This window comes from Babylonia areolata, chromosome 2 (genome assembly GCF_041734735.1).
Source record: "Babylonia areolata isolate BAREFJ2019XMU chromosome 2, ASM4173473v1, whole genome shotgun sequence".
Lineage (NCBI taxonomy): Eukaryota > Metazoa > Mollusca > Gastropoda > Neogastropoda > Buccinidae > Babylonia > Babylonia areolata.
The window spans coordinates 8,072,732-8,097,189 of NC_134877.1; the positions used below are offsets into that span (position 1 = coordinate 8,072,732).

General features: G+C 38.8%; 2 protein-coding genes across 4 annotated transcripts in view; one reads left to right on the forward strand and one right to left on the reverse strand.

Moving 5' to 3' along the window:
• The window catches only part of LOC143297224 (palmitoyltransferase ZDHHC16-like), a 52,059-nt gene extending 31,922 nt beyond the window's left edge, over window positions 1-20,137 (forward strand). For 2 of the 3 annotated variants that reach the window (XM_076609452.1, XM_076609465.1), the window contains exon 9: window positions 13,313-20,137. In XM_076609452.1, coding sequence (XP_076465567.1) covers window positions 13,313-13,427 — 115 coding nt within the window. In that variant the 3' untranslated portion in view covers window positions 13,428-20,137. The remainder of the gene's footprint in view (window positions 1-13,312) is intronic. The other variant, XR_013057231.1, reaches the window with a different exon arrangement.
• A 191-nt stretch (window positions 20,138-20,328) lies between these two features.
• Window positions 20,329-24,458, reverse strand: part of LOC143297236 (transmembrane protein 128-like) — a 42,090-nt gene continuing 37,960 nt past the window's right edge. The window contains exon 4 of the mRNA XM_076609477.1: window positions 20,329-22,791. Coding sequence (XP_076465592.1) covers window positions 22,692-22,791 — 100 coding nt within the window. The 3' untranslated portion in view covers window positions 20,329-22,691. The remainder of the gene's footprint in view (window positions 22,792-24,458) is intronic.

Consider the following 24,458-nt stretch of genomic DNA (forward strand, 5'->3'; position numbering starts at 1 on the left):
AAACTGAGCAAAATGATTTTCTGTTTGTTTGTGTAAAAGGTCCTAACAGAAAGATAACCCAAAATCTTATAGTTTGAGTAACAAAATTCAGGATTTTAATGTAATATTTGATCCAGTTATTGAACAACGCCACCTCTTCCTGCTATACCAATCACTCGTCCTCAATGTAATCGACTACGGACTTGGGCTAACAACACCGTCTCAAAGCAACCTCCTAAAATTAGAAAGAGTTTAAAATGAAACTATGAGGCTGATCCTTGGAACAACAAAAGACACGCCCACAGAAACCATGCGATACCTGCTTGACCTTCCTTCAGTGCAGGCCAGAAACAAGTTAGAACAGGTCAAGACCTACTTCAGAGCATTAGAAAACCCTCAAAACCCACTCCATGACGCAGTCAAAGAACCAAAAGACAGCCGTCTAGGACGAGGAAGATCATGGATGGGGCAAGCAGAAGACACAATCCAGCTAGTATGCCGACTATTAGACCTGAAAGGAACAAAAGAATGGGAGAAAAACCCCGAAAACCTCAACCATCTATTCAACACAGCCATTTCACCCACTCTAGGAAGACATTGTCAGGAATGGCCAGAGGGCAAAACTGATGCGGAAGTGAAGCTACTCATAGAAGAAAACAGTAAAGAAGAGGACATCATCATATACACAGATGGCTCAGTCACCAAAGACCAATCCGGTTGGGGATTCACTGCGAAACAAAATGGAAAAACAGTTAGGGAAGAGAATGCTGCCTACAAAGTCACAACCTCCAGCCTAACGATGGAAGTTGAAGCTGTGACACATGCCCTCCAGTGGCTATCGTCCATCCATATGCCCGGAAACCACCATGCCATGATTCTAACCGACTCAGTGAACCTCATACAGAAAATTGAAAATGGAATGGGAAGCCCAGAGTGGCATAAGGCAATGCGGGGGGAGGTGGGGTAGAGGATGAGGTATGTGAGTGTATGCATGCCTACACTGTGGGAGCAACAGGATATTGGAATGTATATATATATATATCTTTGTATATATGTGTGTGGGGTTGGGGGTGGGAGATATGGGCGTATGTGTGTGTCCTTGTACAAGTAAGTGTTCATCTGTGTGTGTGTGTGTGTGTGTGCGCCGTGGAAGCTGCGATACGTAGACTAGAAATGAGTGTGTTGAGGAGGGGGGTAGAAGAGGTGCAGGGTAATGTGTGTGTGTGTGTGTGTGTTGGAGCTCATGTACGTTTATATGTATTTGACTGTGCTTTCTTATCTGTGAAACTGCTTGTTTGGTGCATATCTGTTACGCATGTGTGGGTGTATGTGTGAATGTGTGTCTTCATGTTTTACATTTATTTGCTTATTTATCATCATTGTTGTCTTATTTATTTATTTATTTATTTTTTATTATTATTTATTATTATTATTATTATTATTATTATTACTACCACCTTTTTTATATTATAATTATTATTTATTTATTTATGTAAGCTTATCTATCATTTATTCACCTTTTTTTTCTTTCTTTTTTTTCTCAAGACCTGACTAAGCGTGTTCGGTTACGCTGCTGGTCAGGCATCTGCTTGGCAGATGTGGTGTAGCATATATGGATTTGTCCGAACACAGTGACGCCTCCTTGAGCTACTGAAACTGATCCAGTTAGAGATTACTATAATCATAAAAATGTTCACAATCTTAAAGCTAGAAAGGTGGTAGAAAATATGATTATCGATTTAGAATTAAATGATATCTGCAGTGATTTAAACCAGGTATACATGAAGAACTAACCAATTTCATCAAGCTGGACATGATTTTTTTGTATGTATTTCAGACCAAGTAGTTTCTTTCACTGAAGATGTAGATATTGATTACGGACATAGGACTGACTATTCAGTGATCGTGTCAAGGCTAAACTTTGATAAAAAAATGTAATTGCAGCACTTTCTGGAAAGTTATTTCAGACACAGAAATTGAGGGGGTACTTCTTAGTGCATGAAGGGTAGCATAAGGAGGCAGAAATGACCAAATGATTTTTGTAATTTGAATAAACAACATTTTGTTAATAACAGTGTATCTAGATTATATGATGTATATCACTATATGGCAATGTTCAAAACAATCAAAAAGAAATTTTTGAAGTTAAAGGATTTTATGAATATCTATAACGGTAATGGTCTGCTAGAAAAAACATTGTGGTCCTTGGGCCAGCGTCCAGCAGGAGTTGTCCCTGAAGTTTTTGTGTTTGAGTGTGGCCGGGTTTATTCCAGAGGCCTCAACCCTTAAGTGTGGAGTGTTTCTGAGCATGATCAGGTGAAGAAGACCATGATCTGAAGCTATGAGCCCTGGGCACTCCGTTGTAAGTTTACAAAACATTAATAGCATACATTGTCCCTTGGGACAGATCACAGCTGCATGTGGAAAACATGACCAGGGTTGCAGAGGACAAATGTGTATCATTTGGGTAATCTATTTGGGGAGAGACCTGTGTACCTGAGAAAGCAGAGGAAGCAGTGTATGTTGCCGAGACGTGGGACCAGGCTGCCAGAAAAAGAGGGCGCTAATCAGGGATGCACAGGGGAGGTAACCTACTTCGGGAGGTTAACGGCTGTAGCTCCTTTCATTTTCTCCGCATAGGCAGGTAGTAGTTTGCACAGGACAGGAATCAGATCCCTGCCGGAGTCAGCACTAGTGGGTCACGATAAGTATGTTACTTAAACATAATTTTAGGAAGAAAATTTCCATTTTGAAGTTCAAGGATTTTATGAATATCTATATAGATGTTCCACCTTTAAAGACTGAAATGAATTGACTTATAACAGATACCTATGTTTAGACTTTGATGAAGCATATGATTTAGAGGGTGGAAGAGACTATTTTGGTATTGAAAATATACAAGAAACAATAAAAGTCCTGGTACCAATGGTTTCACGGCAGATTTTTTTTTAGGTGTTTTTGAAGCATAAGTTCTAGAAAAGGGGCTTTTTCTTGTGTTCAAAAACAAGGAGTGATCATATGTATTTCTAAAAGAGATAAACCAAGAAACTTCTTTAAGAAATGGAGGCCAATATCATTACTAAATGTAATCTATAAAATTGGAATGAATTGTAATAACTCTGTTGAACGTCTTGCAAAAACAGTGTTTTATAGGATGTAGCCAAGTGCTCAGCTGGCTAAAAAGACTGTTTCACACACCAGCTGTTAAGCAGACGATTACCTGCTGGTCTTCAATGACTTGCGCAAAATGCGTGACACCATTCGCATTGTAAATGAAAGCCCATTCTAAACAAACGCGCTAAATATTTATCAAACCAAATCTATGTATCATTTGCTGCCAAATTATGTCTGTTGTGCTTACACACACACTTATATCAGTTAGAAGCATAGTTGATTTTAGTCAAATCATTCGTCAGTGCAGGGATTTCAACTGACACTAAGTTTATGTCATTTTGTCTTTTTGTCACATATAATGCTACAGTCTTCAATTCTATATGTGGAATTCTTGTTGGAAACTAAAGTCACACCATTATAGTGTTTGGATGAGAATAGATCAGGTACTTAGAAGATATAAAACTGATTTTCATTGTTGATACAACGACAATCACTTCACAGCCAGACGGCTTGGGCTGAGTTCAAATGTGTGTTTGTGACACACAATATCTCATTAAATATTTCTTTTGTTGGATCAGTAAATTACAAGTATTACATACTGGCAGAATTGTCACAATCTTTAAATCTATACCATTTGTGTTTGCCTGCGTTAAACTGATTTAATGCAGTTTGCAATATTCAGAGACGAACTCGTTAAAAACTGATCAGTCCAGGTGACTTAATTTAAGATTATAGAATCATCTTAAATAATCAACACTTCATTTCATACCAGGCGCCATGGTGAAGTGGTTAGTGTCATGGACTGACGGCTGGGAGGATGCGGGTTCGAATCCCAGCGGAGGTGGGTTTTTCGGCCCGTGGCCGGCTCCTACCTAGAGTTGAGTGTGCTGTGGGCTTAAATGGTTAGACTGGGACCACACAGTCGAGTGTCATCCACTTCAAGGATGCGTCTTTGGGTGTGTTGCTCTAATTACCTGACCAACACTGCAAGTGTCTGTACCTCTCGGGCCTGGTTAACGCCGGAATATCATTATGACAGGAAGCATAGAGTACAGCCTTGTCACACAGTCCCAAACCAAAAATGGACCTCCTTAGCAACATCGTCATTGTCATTGTCATCCTCCTCCTTCATCATCATCAATATAAACAAAACAGCCTCAAAGTCTGTGGCCTTTCATGCCCCGCTCACATGGTGACCTCAGTTTCAATACCCCTCCACTACTGTGCTTGGGGTGAGTCCTGTCAATGTTGTCAGTGTCGGCAGATTCATGGGGGGCTGTTGTTTGAGGGATGTGGTGGCGGTCTCCACTCTGGGAGGGATGCTCACTCGGTCTGGCTCCGCGACTAAGCCATTATTGTCATTAGTAGGGGGCTTAGTAGGTGGTGTCCTAAGTACGTTAAATCAGAACAGGCACCACTGAACACCACCGAAGTGACTCAGCAGCAGTGCAGGGTCTCCTCTGGTGTGTGGCCTCCTGGCGACCTAACATCGATGGCTCCCTGTGGACTGCTGACGCTGGAACTGCGACGGACGAACCCAGGTGTGGCCGTGTATGAGGGAATCTAAATGAGTGGCGTGGGAGTAATGCCACTGAAACAGTGCAGATGATCAGTGGGGCAGCAAAAACAAACACACACACACACACACAAAACCACTTCATTTCATTAGAAAGGTAGTGTTGAGCTCTTTGTTTTGTGACCAGTCCAACGTAAATTGTTTCAGGAACCGTTCAGAAATCTATCACTGAACACCTGATAACAAACACAAATTATTCAAATATTCAGCCCAGCAGGCTCGATTTGCTTGCAGCCATTGAGTGCAATCTTTGCAGGTCACGTAACTTGCATGAGTAGGTGAAGCATGTGAACATTGGTCACTGTTCACCTGAGCCTCCTTGTGGCGATAGCTAGCTAGCTGTCCACTGACCCTGTGTGTGTCAGTGTGTGTGTGTCACCCCAAAGGCCAGTGTCTTACCACCTCACTGTAAGTGTGCTATGATCTGATAGCGTTTAAAGTTGGTAAACTTTGTCAGAAGAATTGTGGTCGTTCAGTCAAAGGTCTTATTATTGTTTGACGTAAGTTATCATCATATCGTCATGATATACTTGTAGCAGTATTTCATTCGATTCTTTCAAATGTCACTGTCAGTGACGTCTCTGCCCACTGATAGTTTGTTTGAGAATGCTCTAGGGAATGACATGGTCTTTCTTATATGCTCACACTGATGAAGGTTAGGCTTTACTTATCCCGCTTTCAGCGGAGATTTAAATGTTGAACAAAGGCCATGTTTACTGTGTTTATATTTGATGCAACTGGATCAATTGTGTGAGTTCATTTGCTAGCTGAAGCCACATGGTAAATTTGTTTCACAATGACGGAGCCTAGAAAGAAAAAGACCTTTGACCCTGTTGTTTCTTCTTTACAATTGGGGTTTTTAAAATCCTAGCATCAGAAGCAGAACGAAGGTGACGAGTTAGAATGTACACTTCAAGGAGGTCAGAGAGGTAGCGAGGACCAGAGCTTGAGAGGGCAGAAAACATCAGAGCAGAAAGTTTGAATTCAATTCTTTTTGAAACTGGTAGTCAGTGAAGAGAGTGGAAGAGAGGAGTAACACGTTCAAATCTGGATAAATTCATTAATTCAGTAATTCTTTTGTAACCACTCGGTCCACAGTTACAAAAGTGGCGTCGCCTACAGGATTTTGATCCCAACAAGACTGATCCAAAAATATTGGTATTCTTTTAATGTAATTATCATTTTATCCAAAATTAAATTTGAAATTGGATGTCAGGTCAGGGGCATAGCCCTTGCTACTGGTACCATGTAACCCAGTACTACCTGCCGCATGTGAAGTCTCCCAATGATGGACCAGGTGGAGGAGGAAACCTTTCCTAACGGTTGTGAAGGTAGAAGAGGATGACCAAAGGTCAGGGGGAGCTCTTATCCTTGGCTGGAAGTCCTCTTAGGAGACGGAACTCTGAAGAAAAAACCTGCACCTGCCAAGGCCGTTCTACACGTGGCAGTATCTGCACCTGTGGGACTCTGAGCGTCAGTAGGCGAGAGAGTGGGGAAGGGACTGCACAACTCTTCACTAAAAAAAGTCACCTGTGCTGGTCAAGCAACCAGGCTTATGTCAGAACTACGAGCTAGCCCATCAACACCCAGCTTTCCCAAGCCCTGCGGTGATGGAGAAGTGGTAACGGGGACAGGCAGAGGATGCTGCTGGCAGTTCCTAGTCACGACTCTGCACGCAGGCGGCTGTGGGGTGATGGTTGTCCGCCGTAGACTGGGGCAGATGTGGCGCCCGTATCCTCCCACAGCGTCAGAGCACACACGGGGAAGGGGAGATAAAAGGATCCCTAAACAAAGGCTGCCTCACCTAGTACCTAGTAGGAAACCGCACCTACTTGGACATCCAGCACTAGTGGTTGAAAACAACAGAAGAAAAAAATCAGGAGTCATGCCCTGACTCTGGGTGCCTGGAATATTCACACCCTTTTGGACAGAGACAACAGACTAGAAAGGCACACAGCGCTCATTGCTAGAATGCTTGATCACTACCAGGTGGACATAGCAGCCCTGAGTGAAACCAGGTTTGCCGGTGAAACCCAGCTGGAGGAAGTTGGAGGGGCTACACCTTCTACTGCATTCGGAAGCCAGATGGCACCCCGAGAACCTCAGGCATGGGCTTTGCTATAGAAACCAAACTTGCATGGCAGCTTGACAGCCTTCCACGTGGGATAAACGATAGGCTGATGACCCTGCGTCTGAAGCTGTCCGAGGATCACTTCTCCAAAGTCATCAGCTGCTGTGCCCCGATGATGACCAACCCTGATGACATCAAAGAAGCTTTCTACGAGGAGCTCAGCCACACCATTTCAGCAGTAGACAGAAAGGACAGGCTGATCATCCTTGGGGATTTCAATGCCCGTGTCGGCGTGGACTTCTCCTCGTGGCCAAAAGTCCTAGGACAGCATGGCACTGGCAAGTGCAGCTCCAACGGACTGCTTTTGTTCTCACTCTGCGTGCAGCATGGACTGACCATCACCAACACCCTCTTCCAACAAGCGGACAAGTTCAACACATGGATGCATCCCCGCTCCAAGCAGTGGCACATGCTGGACTATATGATTGTCTGGCAGAGGGACAGAGGTGATGTTTCCATTACACGCTGCATGAGAGGAGCAATCCGTTGGTCGGGCCATCGTCTGGTATGCAGCAAGATGAACATCTGACTTGCACACAAGCTCCAACCAGCCAGGCTGAAACCCCCTAGGAAGCTGAACATCCACCGCCTCCCTATCACCAAGGACGTGCTGCAGCAGCAAATCCAATTAACTCTCCAAGAAATTCCTGCATCGACTGATGTAGAAGAGGTATGGAACACCTCTAGAGATGCTGCATACACAGCAGCAGCTGACACACTCGGCTTTGTCCAGAGGAGCCACAAAGATTGGTTTGACAAGAACGACTGGAATCTCCAAGCTCCTGAACACACTGCATGTACGGCATCAGGATCACATTTCCGATAAAGGCTGCCAAAGGAAGAAGAACCAGTACTTGCAAACCAAGCAACTCGTACAGAAGAAGCTGGGTGAGATGAAGAACACCTGGTGGGAGAGAAAGTCCAAAGAGCTTCAGTCTGCTGCTGATGCTCATGACATGAAGACCTTCCATGATGGTCTCCGAGCTGTGTATGGGCCGAGAGTCACAGGATCAACCCCTGTCTGAGCCTTGGACCAGACCACCCTCCTGACAGACAAGAAAGACATCCTTGCCCGCTGGGCAGAGCACTTCAACACCCTCCTCAACAGGGACTCGTCCGTATCAGACAAGGCAATTGCAGCCCTCCCACAGCTACCAGTCAGTGACTCGCTAGCTGCCCCTCCCACCAAGGCTGAGACCCGGAAGGCCCTGAAGCTGACAACGTCATGAAAAGCACCAAGAGTGGATGGAATCCAGGCTGACATCTACAAGTATGGAGGCGAGGTGGTGACAGACAAGCTGACCGCCCTGTTCCAGTCTATCTAGGAGAGAGGGGAGGTCCCCCAGGCTTTCAAGGATGCTTCAATTGTCCACATTCACAAACGGAAGGGAGACAAAACATCCTGCGATAACCACTGTGGAATCTCTCTCCTCTGCATCGCCATAAAGATCTTTGCCCACATCATACTGAACAGACTGGTTGACCATGTCTCCAACACAGTCATCCCTGAAGAAAAGTGTGGCTTTCGCTCAGGCAGGGGAACATGTGACGTGGTGTTTGCCGTACGCCAGATGCAAGAGAAGTGCCGTGAGCAGAACAAGGAGCTCCACATGGTCTTTGTAGACCTGACTAAGGCCTTCGACACGGTGAACCGCCGTGGCCTGTGGAAGATCCTCCTAAAGTTTGGCTGCCCAGAGAGCCTAATCCAGCTGATTGCGTCATACCACGATGGCGTGCAGGTGAGAGTACAGGAAAGTACTGACATGTTGGATCCGTTTCCTTTGGTAAATGGAGTGAAGCAGGGCTGTGTCCTGGCACCCACACTGTTCTTCATTCTCTTCTTTGCCATGCTGATTGACGCCTTCCAAGACTGTGACCAGGTCATCTACATTCAGTTTTGTACAGATGGCAAACTTTTCAACTTGCGGCGACTCCACGCTAGATCCAGGGTGTTTGAGGCACTGTTGAAAGAGTTCCTCTTTGCTGATGACTGCGCGCTTGCTGCACACACCCATGAGGACATGCAGTTCATTATGGACAGCTTCTCAACCTCCTGCAGGCGCTTTGGACTCAGCCTCAGCAAGACCGAGTCCATGTACCAACCACCTAGCTCACAGAACGCCAGTGCCTCCCACCCCACCTGCAATCAAGATCGATGACACAGAGATCAAGTCAGTCGAGAAGTTTTGCTACCTGGGCAGCACCCTATGCAGCAATGGAGCCCTTGATGCAGAAGTGATGTTGTGCGTCGCCAAGGCCAGCTCTGCCTTTGGCAGACTCAGCAACAGGCTGTGAAACAACAGAGGCATCAGGCTTAGCACCAAAATCAAAACCTACAGAGCTGTTGTGCTGACCACCTTGTTGTACTGCTGTGAAACATGGATGACTTATCGCCGTCACATTCAACAACTTGAGCAGTTTCACCAGAGATGATAACATCAAATTCAAAATAAATCAAACACCCTTACCACTCAGTATCCTTCATTACAAATAAAAGAAAACAGATAGGGAAAATACATATTAGGGTTAAAACATGGGTCAACAAAGGAATGCATTGTACTGTGCACTTTTTGCTTGAAATGGTTACTTTATTTCTTATGAGGACTTTAAACATAAACATGATGTTGATTTTTATTTTTATTAGGTGTTTTTTGTTGTTGTTGTTTTTTTAATTACATTTACTGGTTATAAGTCAGCATTAAAACAATAGATTCATAAAACAAACATAACTGTAGATAATGATAAAATGTCTGAATGTGCCTATATTTTTAAAGAAATCAATGTATGTTTCTGAAGGCTCAGCACTATATTATGACATTAACAACTGTGTCCATTCACATTGCTGTTCAAAATGGGATGAAAAGCTTAACTTAGTAAATAATGATACTAATAATGATATTTATATAGCGCTGAATCTTGTGCAGAGAAAATCAAAGCTCTTTCGGACCAGTCATTCACACGCATGCATAACTAAAACTGGAGAAACTGAAGACAAGGAAGAGGCAGGGAAGGGAGGCTATCTTGGGAAGCAGTGGGTTTTAAGGCCAGACTTGAAAGAGCTGAGTGTGGAGACTTGACAAAGTGAAAGGAAGTTCATTCCAGTTGCAAGGTCCAGAGACAGAGCAAGAACAGCGGCAAACAGTGGAGTGTTTGAATGAGTATGCGTAAACAGAGTGGATCCAAAGCCAGTCGCAGAGAGCGAGATGGAGTGTAGAGGTGAAGGCAGCCAGGCAGATAGGACGGGGCAGATTTGTGAATACATTTATAACTTGGAGTGCTGATCTTGTACTTTATTATGTATGAGACAGGGAACCAACAGAGATGTTGCAAAAGAGGAGTGATGTGCTCAGATCTTTTCTTTCTGAGGACGAGTCGGGCAGCAGAGTTTTGTATGCACTGAAGGGACTGAATGGATGAAGCAGGCAAATCAGACAATAGAGAGTTACAGTAGTCGAGGCAAGAGAGAATGAGAGAAACGATGTCTAGATGTTGTGTTGGTGGACAGATATTTCCGAATGGAACTGATGTGCCGCAATTGGCAGTAGCTGGATTGACATGTCTGACTGATATATTTTTGCATGGACAGTGTGTTGTCAAGGACAACGCTGAGGTTCCTGACTTAACTGGAAAGAGGGATGGATTTACTGCCAAGTTTGATTGTGTCAGTTGTGATGGAAGAGAGCTTTTGTTTAGTTCCTATGGTCATTGCTTCAGTTTTGTCTGTGATCAATTGTAACTTATTTAGAGTCATCCAGTTTTGAACGTCCAGGAACTGTCGGATGTTTCTTGCAAGAGCAACAACAGTTTTTCAGGTGTATCACTCTTCTGGAGTTGAGTGTCATCAGCATAAGAATGATGACTGACATTATGGCGGTTGATAATTTCAGCAAGAGGAGCAGTGTATAGTGTGAAGAGCACTGGGCCTAAAACAGATCCCTGTGGGACTCCATGTTTGACTTCAACGGGTTCAGACTGGAAATTATCAACAATGACAGATTGGAATCTATCAGTGAGATACGATTTGAACCAGTTGAGAACAGTACCATTGATACCAGATGTAAAATGAAGATGGGAAAGAAGGATTAAATGACTGGAAAACACATTTTTTATTACATTAGTAAGGTCCCCAATGTAAAAATGAAATTGTTTCAGTTAAGAATTATGCACAGATTCCTGGGAAAAAATATTAATCTGTAGATGGGGGCACTGAACAGTGCTCTATGTAGTTTTTGTAACATAACGAAAGAATAAAACACAAATTCTGGCAGTACACAGTCATCCAGCATTTCTGACATACTTTAATGGAGACAGTGAATTAAAGATATCCAAATGTACAAAACTTTGCGAATAACTGAACCATTAGCCATACCCTGACTTTAAAAAAATATAGCTACCAGCCCCACTTTTGATTTAATTTTGTTATTTCCTAAATGATACTTGTACCAGTGCAAGTTAAACAGAAGTGTGCAAGGTCTAAAATGTTTTGGTAATGAATTAAAATGTAGATATACAATCGAGGAGTATATAGCTCAGACAAACTTTGTAAAGACTTTGTTGCCAAATGGTTTCCACATATGATAACCCCTGTTCATCAATACAGATTAAAGTCAGTAATGTGTTTTCTATAGGTTCTGTAAATCTGATATTGTTTAGGCTATATTTTTTGTATCTTGCATCTTTCTACAAGATTATGCTTTATTATTGTGTGACAGGCAATTAATGATCCACCAACTGACCAAGCTTTGATAATTGTGTCCAACATTTATTTGCATATCTTCATTTGATGTACTTTTACCAGCATTCCATCTTTTTTGTCCTTTGTATGTTTGATGTTTCTTTTTCTTTTTTTTCTTTCTTTTTTTATAGTTAGTACACATGCAGTTGTATTCTGTTTGTCTTGTCTTTTTTGTCTTAATTTTTTCCTATTTCTATTAATGTATATACATATGTATGTATATGAAATGAAAAATCTTAATCTAATTTTTTTTTTAAAGTAGTGACAGAACTTCTATGAGAAATGTCCCAGCCAACCTGGTCTGTGTCTTTGCACCAAGCAGAGCTTCTTAAGTTAGAACTCTGTTTCCAGTGACTTCACTTGACATTTGACTCTTGTTGCTGATCCTTCATTTATTTATAGTAGAGCATCATGCCAGTTTAACCCTTCGTTTTTTTTTTCTTCCCGTTCATTTTTCTCATGGTCATGTTCAACATTAGTAACAATGACAAACATAGATTTTTTTTTTTGGGGGGGGGGGGGGGGGGGGGGGGGGGGGCGTACAGATTGTTTTTATTGAAGAATCTACAGATTTCCAGTATGCTCCTGCATAGAACTGGGGAAATGTGGACTATGCTAATCTATTTTTTCATGAAAAATCTTCTTAGACTATATGTATAGCACATATAGTCTAAGAAGATTTTTCATGAAAAAATAGATAGTACTATGTTCATCATTTCAAGTGGATTACGCGGTTGTTTCAAGACAAATTTCAAGGCAATTTAAACACATATGAAACAATAGTTATGTATACTTTTTGATTATTTTTGTTTTCTAACATTGCTGTTGAACTAAATTTTTGTGCTCAAACTACTAATCTTGCTAATCCAAAAATAGGGATAAATGATGGCTAGCATAAGATTTTTTTTGTTTAAGCATCAAAAATATTAATTTTTGTGGGTCATATATTCATTTAATCATAACAAAATATTTGTTTTGAGTTGTCCATTCATTTTCCTTTTAGAAAATATATACTTTTACCTGTGTCAGTTTAGAAACTAATCCAGATTTTTTTTTTCTACAGCTGCTTGTTTTCCGTAAAAATTTCCCAGCAAGCAGGATTCAGTTATTTGCCAAATTCCTTGGCAGGCTTAGGGTTATCAACGAACAAAGCCAGGTACAAATTCTAGTAAATACATATGAATAAGAAGTTGCCCTGCAGTTTAATAAAATGGCATTTGCTGATTCAGTTGTTTGTGTTCTTTCTGTACACAGTATGAAGTACAGGCATTGTTTTCCCAAATACAGGTCTATCTGAATGTACCACACTAAATGATGGAAAGACACAAAGTGCATGAACACGTTTGCTGCCCCAGCCAGGGCTCGTTAGAACATGTAAACAGGGAATAACATGGTAAACATAAATCATGACTGAAACAACAAAATATATCATTATCACTTCTGTTTTGTTGATTTTGTTTTAAGGAGAATGTGAGCTTGAAGAGACAGATGGGAATGTGAAAGAAAGTACACCTAATATCTAAATCCTTGAAATTCACTGGAAGCAGTTGCACAAATGTGCAAAAGGCGTCCACTATTACATTTAGCACAGAAAACCAGCTTCAAAATTCATCTTTACTAAATAGGTTAAGAGTTGCATACTAGCATATTGTTAGACATTATTATTCAAGGCGTTTAATGTTTAAAATTGTGTGTGTGTGTGTGTGTGTGTGTGTTCATGCACAGAACATGTTAATTTCATGAGGACTCTTGCACCGTCACACTTTTGTGTGTGCAGAACATTCTGGTGGCATATCATGTTGCCCTCCACCCATGACCCAGCAAGTGATGGCCTGACATGGGAAAAGGCCACATACACATCTGCTCACTCAAATGGACTGCAGCTTTTGTGACAAAAGTTTAAGACCCAGTGACCACACCATCTTACCCTGGTTTATCTGTTCAGTCTGCTTCTGGTATGAGATTCTTTTATAAGATTTTGTTTGACAATCATTTAGAGATTTAGTGCAGTTGAATAAATAATAAGAAATAATTATGAGTTAACTGATTTAATCATGAAAGTCTGCAGTTTGAAATGTAAAAAATTATGAACTAAATAATGTATGTTATTATTTATAACTTATTGCTCTTATGGCTCTGGGTCTTAAAAATGATATGAATATGCTTTTTGCATATATGATATATATATATGCACATTACAGATGTGTACTGTAGACTTGAGTCACTGTCACTTTCAAAGATGTAAAATCATGATTGGAAACTCCACAACTTTAAACAAATTACTCTCAGTATACTATAGTGAGTGTAATTTTCATGGAACAGATAATTTTATTTCAGTGCTGCAAGTGTTATGAGTTTTTGTCAATGTAGTGAGTGTTAACAGAGAGCTCAAATAGAAAAAATTCTTTGGTCTCCCCGTCAGTGTTTGTAAATAAGGATGTGTGTATGCTCTTGCTTACAACAGGTGTGCTTGCATGATTTGTAAAATATGCATGTTACAAGCTTGTTTTGCTACCATTGAGTTTTATTGGTATCAAAGTTGTGAACAGATCACTGTTCACAAAAACAAATTATTATCCTCCTTATAAGCTCCTTATAAGCTCAGTGTCCATAAAAAAACCAATACATTTTCCTTATAAGCCTAAGAAATTTCCCTGGTGGAGTACTTTTCCACAAAATGAATGTTTAATCAACTGATTGGGACAAAAAGAGTAATAGTATACAAAGAAAGTAACTGTGTTAAAAAAGAAAAAAAGAAGAAGAATGAAGCAATAATGTTGCACCACCAACTTAGATTTGTCATGGGAATTGTGGATAACTGTGATATGGAATGTTGAAAAATTGGCAAAAAAGCAGAAGAGACACTGTATCCTTTAGGCACTGCAAGGATTACTGCCCTTGCATCATCCCCACTCCCTTGGGGGTGGGGGATGGGGGCATATAATTGGCTTCAGAATACCTCAGGAGGACATTAACTGTTCATTTTAACTGATGCTTTCAATAATACTGCTGCACCTGTACATTGTTTATATCAACCATGACAGTTTCTGTACCGTTTTATTATCATGTAAGTGAGTTGTGATCTGTGTATTTCTTTATGAGTTTTTATTTGTGCTTGATTTTTATTTTTCATGCAACAGTCAGAAAAATAATGCTTATTTGTTTTGTTAAAGAAGTGAAAAAAAATTACCTGCATGTCCATGGTTATTGTTGTAATCTTTCTGTCTTCTCTGTAGACTTTTTTTTTCGGGTGAAATGATGGTCGTTACTTGTACATGAACAATGAATTAAGTTATATTTTCTAGTGATCAAAGTTGACTGTAATTGATTTAGTGAGCAAGGTTTACATGTTACATCATGTGATTCAAATATTGCTTGATAAATGTTTGGAAAGTCATATCCAAAGGTGGTTTCCTTTGCATGATCTCCAGCACCAATCATGAGCACTTCTCTAAATGTTCCCGTGGAGGTGCCAGTTTCTGTGAGCATCATTCCACACATCCACTGAACTTCAGATTGAACGCACTACTGTGCCAGTGATGTATAGTTTCTCGAAATGGCATGTTTCACTGCCTCTGTGTGGGACATGCAGTAATCTTGTGAGTAACCTTCGCTGGCTATCGTGGGTCATACAAAACCCAGAAGGGTACAAAAATGCAAATATCTCAGCCAATTCTTAATATTTTTCTACGAAATTTCAGAAATGCTTCCTACACCTAAAAGGCCAACTGTTGCCAAAAAATGAAAAAAATTCAATAATTAGTTAATGAGTAATTAAAAAATAGATAAACTTTTTAAATTTTATTGTTAAAATGTGTTCTGTATTTGTTATTATAGAGCTTGGGGGTAAAAAAAAAAAAAAAAAAAGCCTGAGAGCAGATTCGAACCAAGCATGTTCGGATGGTAAGAAATTGTCTTAGTCCCAGCACTATTGTGGATCTACCAATGACATTAAAAAATTATCAAGTATGCTTTTTTAAGCGTGATAAATCAGTTGTGGTATTTGAAGCGATAAGAAGTGATAACGCTGTTTAAATCATGTTATTTTGGTATATCTCGGGCATTGAAGAATTCTTTAAAGTCTGCATTAAAGGAGACTCTGCCATCACCTCATGCACACTGCAACATTTAGCCGTTTTCTCTGGATCTTGATAGATGTTTGACAAGTTTAGTTGCTCTCGTCATGAAACTACGACACATTTGATTAATTTCTTTTTTTATGTTCATTCCAGTTAATTTAGTATCCACTGTAAAATATTCATATGTAGTAAACATGTTGCTGATGAAGTTTGTGGCACTGTATGTGTTCTGTCCAGAACAGTGTATGTGTGAATGTGTGTCTTCATGTTTTACATTTATTTGCTTATTCATCATCATCGTTGTCTTATTTATTTATTTATTTATTCATTTATTTATTAATTATTACTACTACTACCTTTTTATATTATAATTATTATTTATTTGTTTATTTATTTATTTACTTATTTTTGTACGCTTATTATTTATTCACCTTTTTTTTTCTTTTTTTTCTTCTCAAGGCCTGACTAAGCGCATTGGGTTACGCTGCTGGTCAGGCATTTCTTGGCAGATGTGGTGTAGCGTATATGGGTATGTCCGGTCGCAGTGATGCCTCTTTGAGGTACTGAAACTGAAAACTGTCCAGAACAAGAAATACAAAATCTGCACAGACCAGCCTAGACAAGGCTGACCAAAACTGTGCAACAGTCGATTCAATTTTTCTTACATGTTCATTCTAGTTCATTCAGTATGCACATTATAATATTCATATGCAGTAAACATGTTGATGGTGAACTACAGCAGTTCAGAATTTGGCATATATGACCCTTTACCATAAAAAAGGAAAGAAGCAACAGTTTGAATAAGTAGTAAATATAAAAATGAGACATTCAGCTCCTTTCAGAGTGTGCCACATACCTCTCTGAACACGAAATCAGCTGACAAGACTTTCAGTGGATCAGCGTAGGCAACACGACTTTGAAAACGTGATAGTGCAAAATGTTAAGAACAATGATCACCTACTAATCCAGTATGATAAATAAAATTGTGGAATCAACAACCATCTGCCTGAAGATCTAGTCATCATCCCCATTTACATGTAATATGCGGCTTCTGTTCAAATGTGTGTGTGTGTGAGAGTGAGAGAGAGAGTGCATGCATGTGTGTGTGTGTGTGTGTGTGTGTGTGTGTGCGCGCACAGTACGTGTATGTGTGAGAATGTTCTAGTTTTTATATTGATATGCACTTGTATGTATCCTAATTTCTACTGTATCTGTGTTCAATTTATGTTCATACCTTGTTATGTACTATCCCCCCCAGTATTCCTTGTGACCCCAGTACACTTGGAAATAAAGACATATTCTATTCTATTCTTAGGTTCACAAAAGAGAAGATGCAGATGTTAATAAAGTGAGACCAGGAAGCTGCCAGAGGACTGTAAACAATTAAAACGATATGACACTGTTACTTTTGTTGGATGATTGCTGGCTCCAATCCAGTTCGTTCAAATTCTTGTTAGGCTGGAAGGTCCGCATGGAGCTATAAAAAAATTTCACGCTGCATGTGAACATGATGGAGAGAAAAGAGCTAAAAAATGAAGTAAACAATTCACAATTCATAAGCAGATATGATAAGGAATGAGATACAGATGTTTATGTCCATGTGTGGAGCTGTCAACTGAAAAAATCAAAAGAGAACAAAGGTGTTGTCGCGAAACCAATTTTTAACATCAAGTTTTCACTTGTGCGGACAGGTGAACCGCATCGACATGCCAAGTCAGTCCTCCTTCTCTTCTCTATTTCTGTCTTTCATGTCTTCATGAATCACTTGTATCACAATCGCATGTGCAAGCACACACACACATACAAAAACACATCACACACACACACACACACACACACAAAGGCAGAGAGAGAGATTTTAAATGAAATTAGATTTTATTTAAATCACTTTTACACCACCATCAGTTTGAATCCTTGTTGACTCACTTGTGTAAACAAAGTGAGTTTATGTTTTAACCCGGTGTTTGGTTGTGTGTGTGTGTGTGTGTGTGTGTCTGTGTGTCCACGGTAAACTTTAACATTGCCATTTCTCTGCAAATACTTTGTCAGTTGACACCAAATTTGGCATGAAAATAGGAAAAATTCAGTTTTTTCAAGTCATCTTGTTTAAAACAATATTGCACCTCTGGGACGGGCACAAAAAAAAATTAAAAAGAAGCCAAATTATATGCAAACTGAAGTTACTGTTACATTTATATTTTTTTTATTCTCTAAACTTGGCATTTTGATCTGATATTCTGACACAACAACAAGAGCAGTCATTTTTATAATTTTTTGTTCAAACAGGAACTCCTTTTGCTAAGCATGGAAGTTATATTTATTTTGCATGTCTTTGGTGCAGATAGTAAAAAAAGGAAATTAATCTGTAATTAATGCTAGGGGGGTTAATTTGCTTTAAACTGATCTTTCTCATCTTAAACATTACATTTTGAAATTATACTCAATACAAAAAAAAACTTGCGTGTTTTAATCTCAGTGTACAGGGCTTTCACTATGTTCATTCGCCCAAGTGGTCTTTTTCAGAAAATATTGAAATCAATACTACGAGTGGACTTTATAGATCTATTGGCTGAGCCCTGAAGGTCATGGGCAAAAATCAATTGCGTACACATATTTATACATATTCAAAGTGCGTGCTCGCAAGCTCAAAGGGCGACATTTTGTTTCAAGTAGCTGACCTGCCCATTCAATCCAATATTCAATCGACAGTACATGATAACGTGATGGAAAGTTGGAGAACGAGACCGTTAAATATTTATTCAGAGAAAGATTTGTGAACGCCTCATCACTTACTGGATTATGCCCCAAACTGCCATAAAATATCAACAAAATCAGTCGGAATTCACAGTTAAAAATAATAAACCATGAGAATTAATACCCTTGATGAAACGTAAAAATTTCCAGTCTTTACTTTTTAAAAAATTAAGTCCTTTTCACATCATACGATGTTTAGAAGTACTTGTACTTGGCTCTACATGTTATTAGTTTAACAAAATACTCAATTTTCATATCAACTTTAAAACTATAAAATTAGATGGTAAAATGGGGTGTCATTTACCCCGAGACTGATGTCAGTCATGCTTGTAGCAGACGATGCTTGTTACACACTGTGTTTGACAACACATGAAGGCGGTAGAGAAGGGAAAGAAGAAGAACAACAACAACGGCAGAGACAGCAACCACTGACGAAGTCAGTCAGCCATCCACACTCAAAACTGACCAGTCTGACAACTCCCCACTGGCTCAGTTTCTGCATCAGTGGCAGACTACCCTGGACCTGCACTACAAAAACGACACCAGGCTAGACAACACAGTGTCACACGCCTTTGAAACACAGCCATCCTGAACAACAGATCCTGTCAACTTGATATCATCTTTATAATCAATATCAGAATGTGTGGGTTGAATCAATATTATTCATATCATACAATTTAATATAGATCTGAATACTATGACATGTCTTGTGAATTTGAACTTTAATACTGAATTTCTTCAAACTCGCTCACACACACACACACACACACATGAGAAAGAGATAGAGAGAAAACAAGAAAAAAATCTTTATACATGAGGATACATAAATATTTATTAAATGAGAGAGTTGTTTGTTGTGCTCACATGTGTATATGTGTGTGTGTGTGTGTGTGTGTGTGTGTCTGTGAGGTTCTGTAACAATAATTATGCACAAAATAGATTCAAATGTGGAATGTATTTACTGAATTAGATGTGTATGAGAAAGAGACAGAGATTACAAGATAAAATTCTTTATTCATGCGGATAATAGATATATGATAAATGAAAGTTTGTTGTGTTCATATATATATATATATATATATATATATATATATATATATATATAATGTATTTGTGTACACGTTTTCAGCACAAAATAGATTCAAATGTGGAATGTATTTATATACTGAATTAGAGGTGCATGACAGAGAGAGAGAGAGATTACAAGAAAAAAATCTTTATACATGAGGATACATACATATTTATTAAATGAAAGAGTTGTTTGTTGTGTTCACATTTGTGTATCTCTGTGTGTGTGTGTGTGTGTGTGTGTGTGTGAGAGAGAGAGAGAGAGGTTCTGTAACAATAATATAGTATGACTGATAGCAGTTTACATAACTGATTTCAGACTGCTGGGAAACAGAGCCTGGCCTGACTGATCCATTCCGGGGGGTTGAACCATGCATCTTGTGTATGAAATGTAACTGAACTTTATTTCTTACATGAAGTTGAATCCTTTTTCACTTAAACAAAAAGCAAATTTGAGTTTGAACAATCATTTGAAACAAATAGCCATGCACATTGTTAATATCTATATTTATTTTTAAAGCAAATTTGAGTTTGAACAATCATTTGAAACACATAGGCATGCACATTGTTAATATCTATATTTGTTTTTTCACACTGTATTACACTTTTTCTCAACAATTATAAGCTTATAATTATGTAATTAACAGTTTTTGTTTTCCATACATAGTTAAAAGCTCACTATTCAGTTACATCTTAAGTATTTATATAAATAAATGTATAAAATGTAACTGACCTATATTTATCATTTGAATTTTGATTTTCATGTGTGAGCATGTAATGCAGATGCATACAAAAATGCAGATGCATACACAAATAGATTGTTTGTATGACTTTGAAGTTTACACCAGAAAAAGAGTGACTGTTTTAAAAAATGGTCTAGATTATGAAGTAATTATATATATATATATATATATATATATGTGTGTGTGTGTGTGTGTGTGTGTGTGTGTGTTTGTTGGGTCTTACTGAATCAGGGTTATCACAAAAATCTGTAATATGATGAACATGTGTTGTGAATGTCATTTTTTCTTATACTAATTGTAATCATAAAGCAGACAGGCTCACTGTTAATACCCATATTGAGTTTTTTCCCATTGTATTAATTTATCTTGTGTGTGTCTGTATGTTGGTCACACTTAGGTGCATTTCCTCTTTCATTTAAACAAAAGCAAGTGTGAGCTAGAAATTATTTTTTTTCCTTTGTGACTTTAATTTTGAAAAAAAAAGTGGAAAAAAAGCACCAAACAACAACAACAACAACAACAACAACAAAACACCAATGTGAAATCCAACACAACTTTGTGTGGTCTAAATTTCTATGTTGGGAGGTGCACATGACTTTTGTTTTGCAATTGATTTTTTGTGTGTTTTGATTCAATTGTTGTGGTAAGTACATGTCACAAGTGAGTCTTGAAGGCCTTGCCTCTTTTGTTTTGTTTTTTTAATGTAAAGAAGAAAAAAAAAACACACATCAATACGTAAACAATTGTAAATGACCATTTACATGACAAAAGATCGAAACAAAAAGAACAGAGAGGACATCTGCTATTTATTTCAGTGAAATTAAAAAGTTCTGTTCTTGGTGTGAGAAAAACTATCTGGATCTCAACGTATTGAAAACAAGAAATGTTAACAGATTTTCGGAAAGACCCCTTGCCTGTAGCTAACCTTGTTATTGATGGTCAAACAGTGGAGAGGGTCAATGAATATAGATATTTAGGGACCATCTTAGACAATAAGCTGACTTTTGACAGAAATGATTCTTCATAAGAAATGTCAATCTAGAATTTTTTGTTTACAGAAGCTTAGAAATGTTGGTATAAATTCAAATATTCTTCAGAGTTATTATCGATGTTGTATCGAGTCCGTGCTCACAGTTTCATTTATGTGCTGGTATGGAAGTTTGGGAGTGAGGAGTAAGCGTGTTTTGAACGATGTCATGAGTGTATGCAGTAAAATTGTGGGAGTGAAACAAGCTAGTATGCAAGAGCTATATGAAAGTCGAGTGGTTAAAAAAAGCAGGCAGATAGCAACTGACGACACCCATATTTTAGCAAAGTATTATGAGCTATTGCCATCAGGACGACGCTACAGAACTTTTAAGTTGAAATCCAGAGCTCTGAAGACTTTTATTCCACGTTCAATCCACCTTTTAAATTCTTGAGAACTGTGTTTGTGTGTGTGTGTGTGTGTGTGTGGAATATGTCTAATGCTAACGTCCATATTCTAAATATATTTCTTTTGATAATTACGATGTAATAATTAATTGCAATGTTTTTAAAAGCGAATATGTGAAATGCTTTTATTTGAGAACATATGTTTATTACTCTTGTTTAATCAAGTAATCTGCGTGTGTTGGGTGGGTGGGGGGTGGGTGTGTGCGGGTGTGTGCTGATTATCTGGTTGCGGTTTTCCGCAACGTATCTTTATTCTTATCTTATCTGTCTATTATAATCAATGTGCAGTATAGTAGGCTATGTTTATAATTATATTCAATTAATGTTTCTTAATTCTTTCTATTTTTGCATTAAGAATACTAGTTATTACCTGCATTGTGTGGATGTATGTATGAAACGGTGTATGTGATATTTTTTACATTTGTATCTTCGTAATATTCGTAAAAGCTGTTGTTGACTTTTACAGTTATGGTCCCCATGTTGTTTACTTGTCTATGTTGTGATAATGCACCTGACCAAATTTCTCCAGTTGGAGATAATAAAGTTATTTTTATCTTATCTTATCTATCTTTTATGTCTATTACTGACTGTTATCTGCTCATTTGGGTAATTTGTCTGAGTACCAAACCCTCATACACAAACTCCCTCTCCTTCCTTCCAGTGGAAAGCTCAGTCTTTATTGATGAGACATTTGCAGTTATGTTGTTTTAATTTTTTTTATTGACATGTTTGTTGTGCCTTCATAAGTGATTGCTCATCTTCTCAGATCTAAAGACAACTTCCATGGCTCTACTCAACCAATCCAAGTTGAGACCAGTCAGATTTTCTACATGAAATTTTATTTCTATTTGTTGATAATATGAGGTCCTGATGCAGCTGTATGCTTACTGTGGTTTATGGTCATTCTTATTTGAGTGGCAATGAGATGGCAAATCTATGTTCGAAAAGTCACACATACATACACATACACACATGTATGCGCATGCACACACACACACATACAAAAAGAACTGTCCACGAGTGTGGCAAACAAAATAAACAAAATACTAGTAGTTGTGGTCTCACACAAGTGAAGCTATCATCCAAACATAGCGATGAGGACAACAACGCCCATGAATAGTGTCACCAGAATAAGTGGCGTCAGCAATCCCCACACAGGCCACAAACCCTTCAGCAGACTGTAACAAACAATGCAAAAATAAAACTACTAACTACTATGTTCACATACAAACTGCAGCGGATTCTAAGAGAATAAAATAAAACCAGACAATTACATTCATGCAAGTCTTACTGGACCATTTCAGTGCCAAAGAATTTTGTAAGAAAGTGCTCTCCCCTTGCTAGGGAATGGTGAGGATCCAGGGGTAATATAATAATAAAAATTCTAGTACCAAAGCCATGGTAGATACAGAAGGAAAGTAAATGATTCTGTGAAGGAAAATGAATGTAGATTCTGATTTGGGCTATTTTCCCAATTAGTTTGATTGCGGATAACTGTTCAGGCATTTGAAAGTGAAGATAATCATTTTTGTGCCACAAAAAAAGCCTGTTTCCACCTCCATGGAATGGCATCCATGAAGAAAACAAACAAAATTGCAGATGGAAATAGCATGCCTCTTGTCATATTATACCTGTAGAAGAAATTAAAACAGGCTACAAGTTTATGAAAACAAATCACAACTCGTGTAGACATGTTTAATTGAGTAACTGTCCCAACAATGACAAACATGGGTAAGTACAATCAACACTTCTTTGATGACACTCACTTCCTCCAGGTTGCAACTGGGCTAATTATAGTGTCTGCAATACATCCGGTTTGCCTCCTCTTCAAACAAGTCAGCCATCTGATTCAGTGACCAAAAACGTTAAAACTAAAAACATATTTCATATATAGCCCACTTCATGTTTCATGAAAATCATGGAGCATTGGCGGTACTGTGCATCAAAATTACAGTTCACTGACATCCAACTACCATGCCCCCTTTCCACACCCTCTGGCTGGCATTCAAACTATCATCTTACATCACTCCTCTCCCTCTCCTCCACCTCCTACAATGCTCTCTGCATGTTCTCTATCAATCATAGTCACCTACTCAAAAACAGTGTCTGACTGGATAGACAGACTGAATTAGCATCAAATGGGCTGTCAGTTTTGTCTCTGTCATTCACTTTCATGACCAAACAAATCATCAGACAAAAAAGATCCTTCTCCATCATAGCAATCCATAATCGTGCAAAGCCTCTGACTGGGACCACTTTCTTTACTGGACAAGGTTTGCAACACCTTTTTTTTTTTTTTTTTTGCATATGATGCAACCCTCTTTCCACGCACATTCCATGTAGTCCAGTTAGCAATTCATTATGAAGGAGAAAGGGGTCTGATGAATACTCATTTAAACAGTATTTTCATGATCCAGACACATCAAACTAACTGTTCTGAGTCAGTCTGTTTATATTCACTGAACCAAATTGCAAAAAAGGAAAAATCGGAACACATGCAGGATGTCGGTAGATGTCTCACAGGCACTATGGCAATACTTCATGCAGGACGTCAGATGACGTCTAACGGCACTGAACTCATTAAAATGTATGCAGTATGCACATACGCCACAAATCTTCATTTGATTTAAAATATTAGATGACAATGTGATGGGAGGCCCGATATGACTCGAATACCATTTTCTGAATGATAACATCAAATGTATTCCTTAGGTTTCTGACAGAGAAACAACTGTTACAATGTAGTGGTGTTCCCAGTCTCAGTTTCAACACTGACATGTAACACAGCACTGAGATCAAGGTCACTGGAATACATCTGTTACATGTAGTTTACTTTAATAATGGG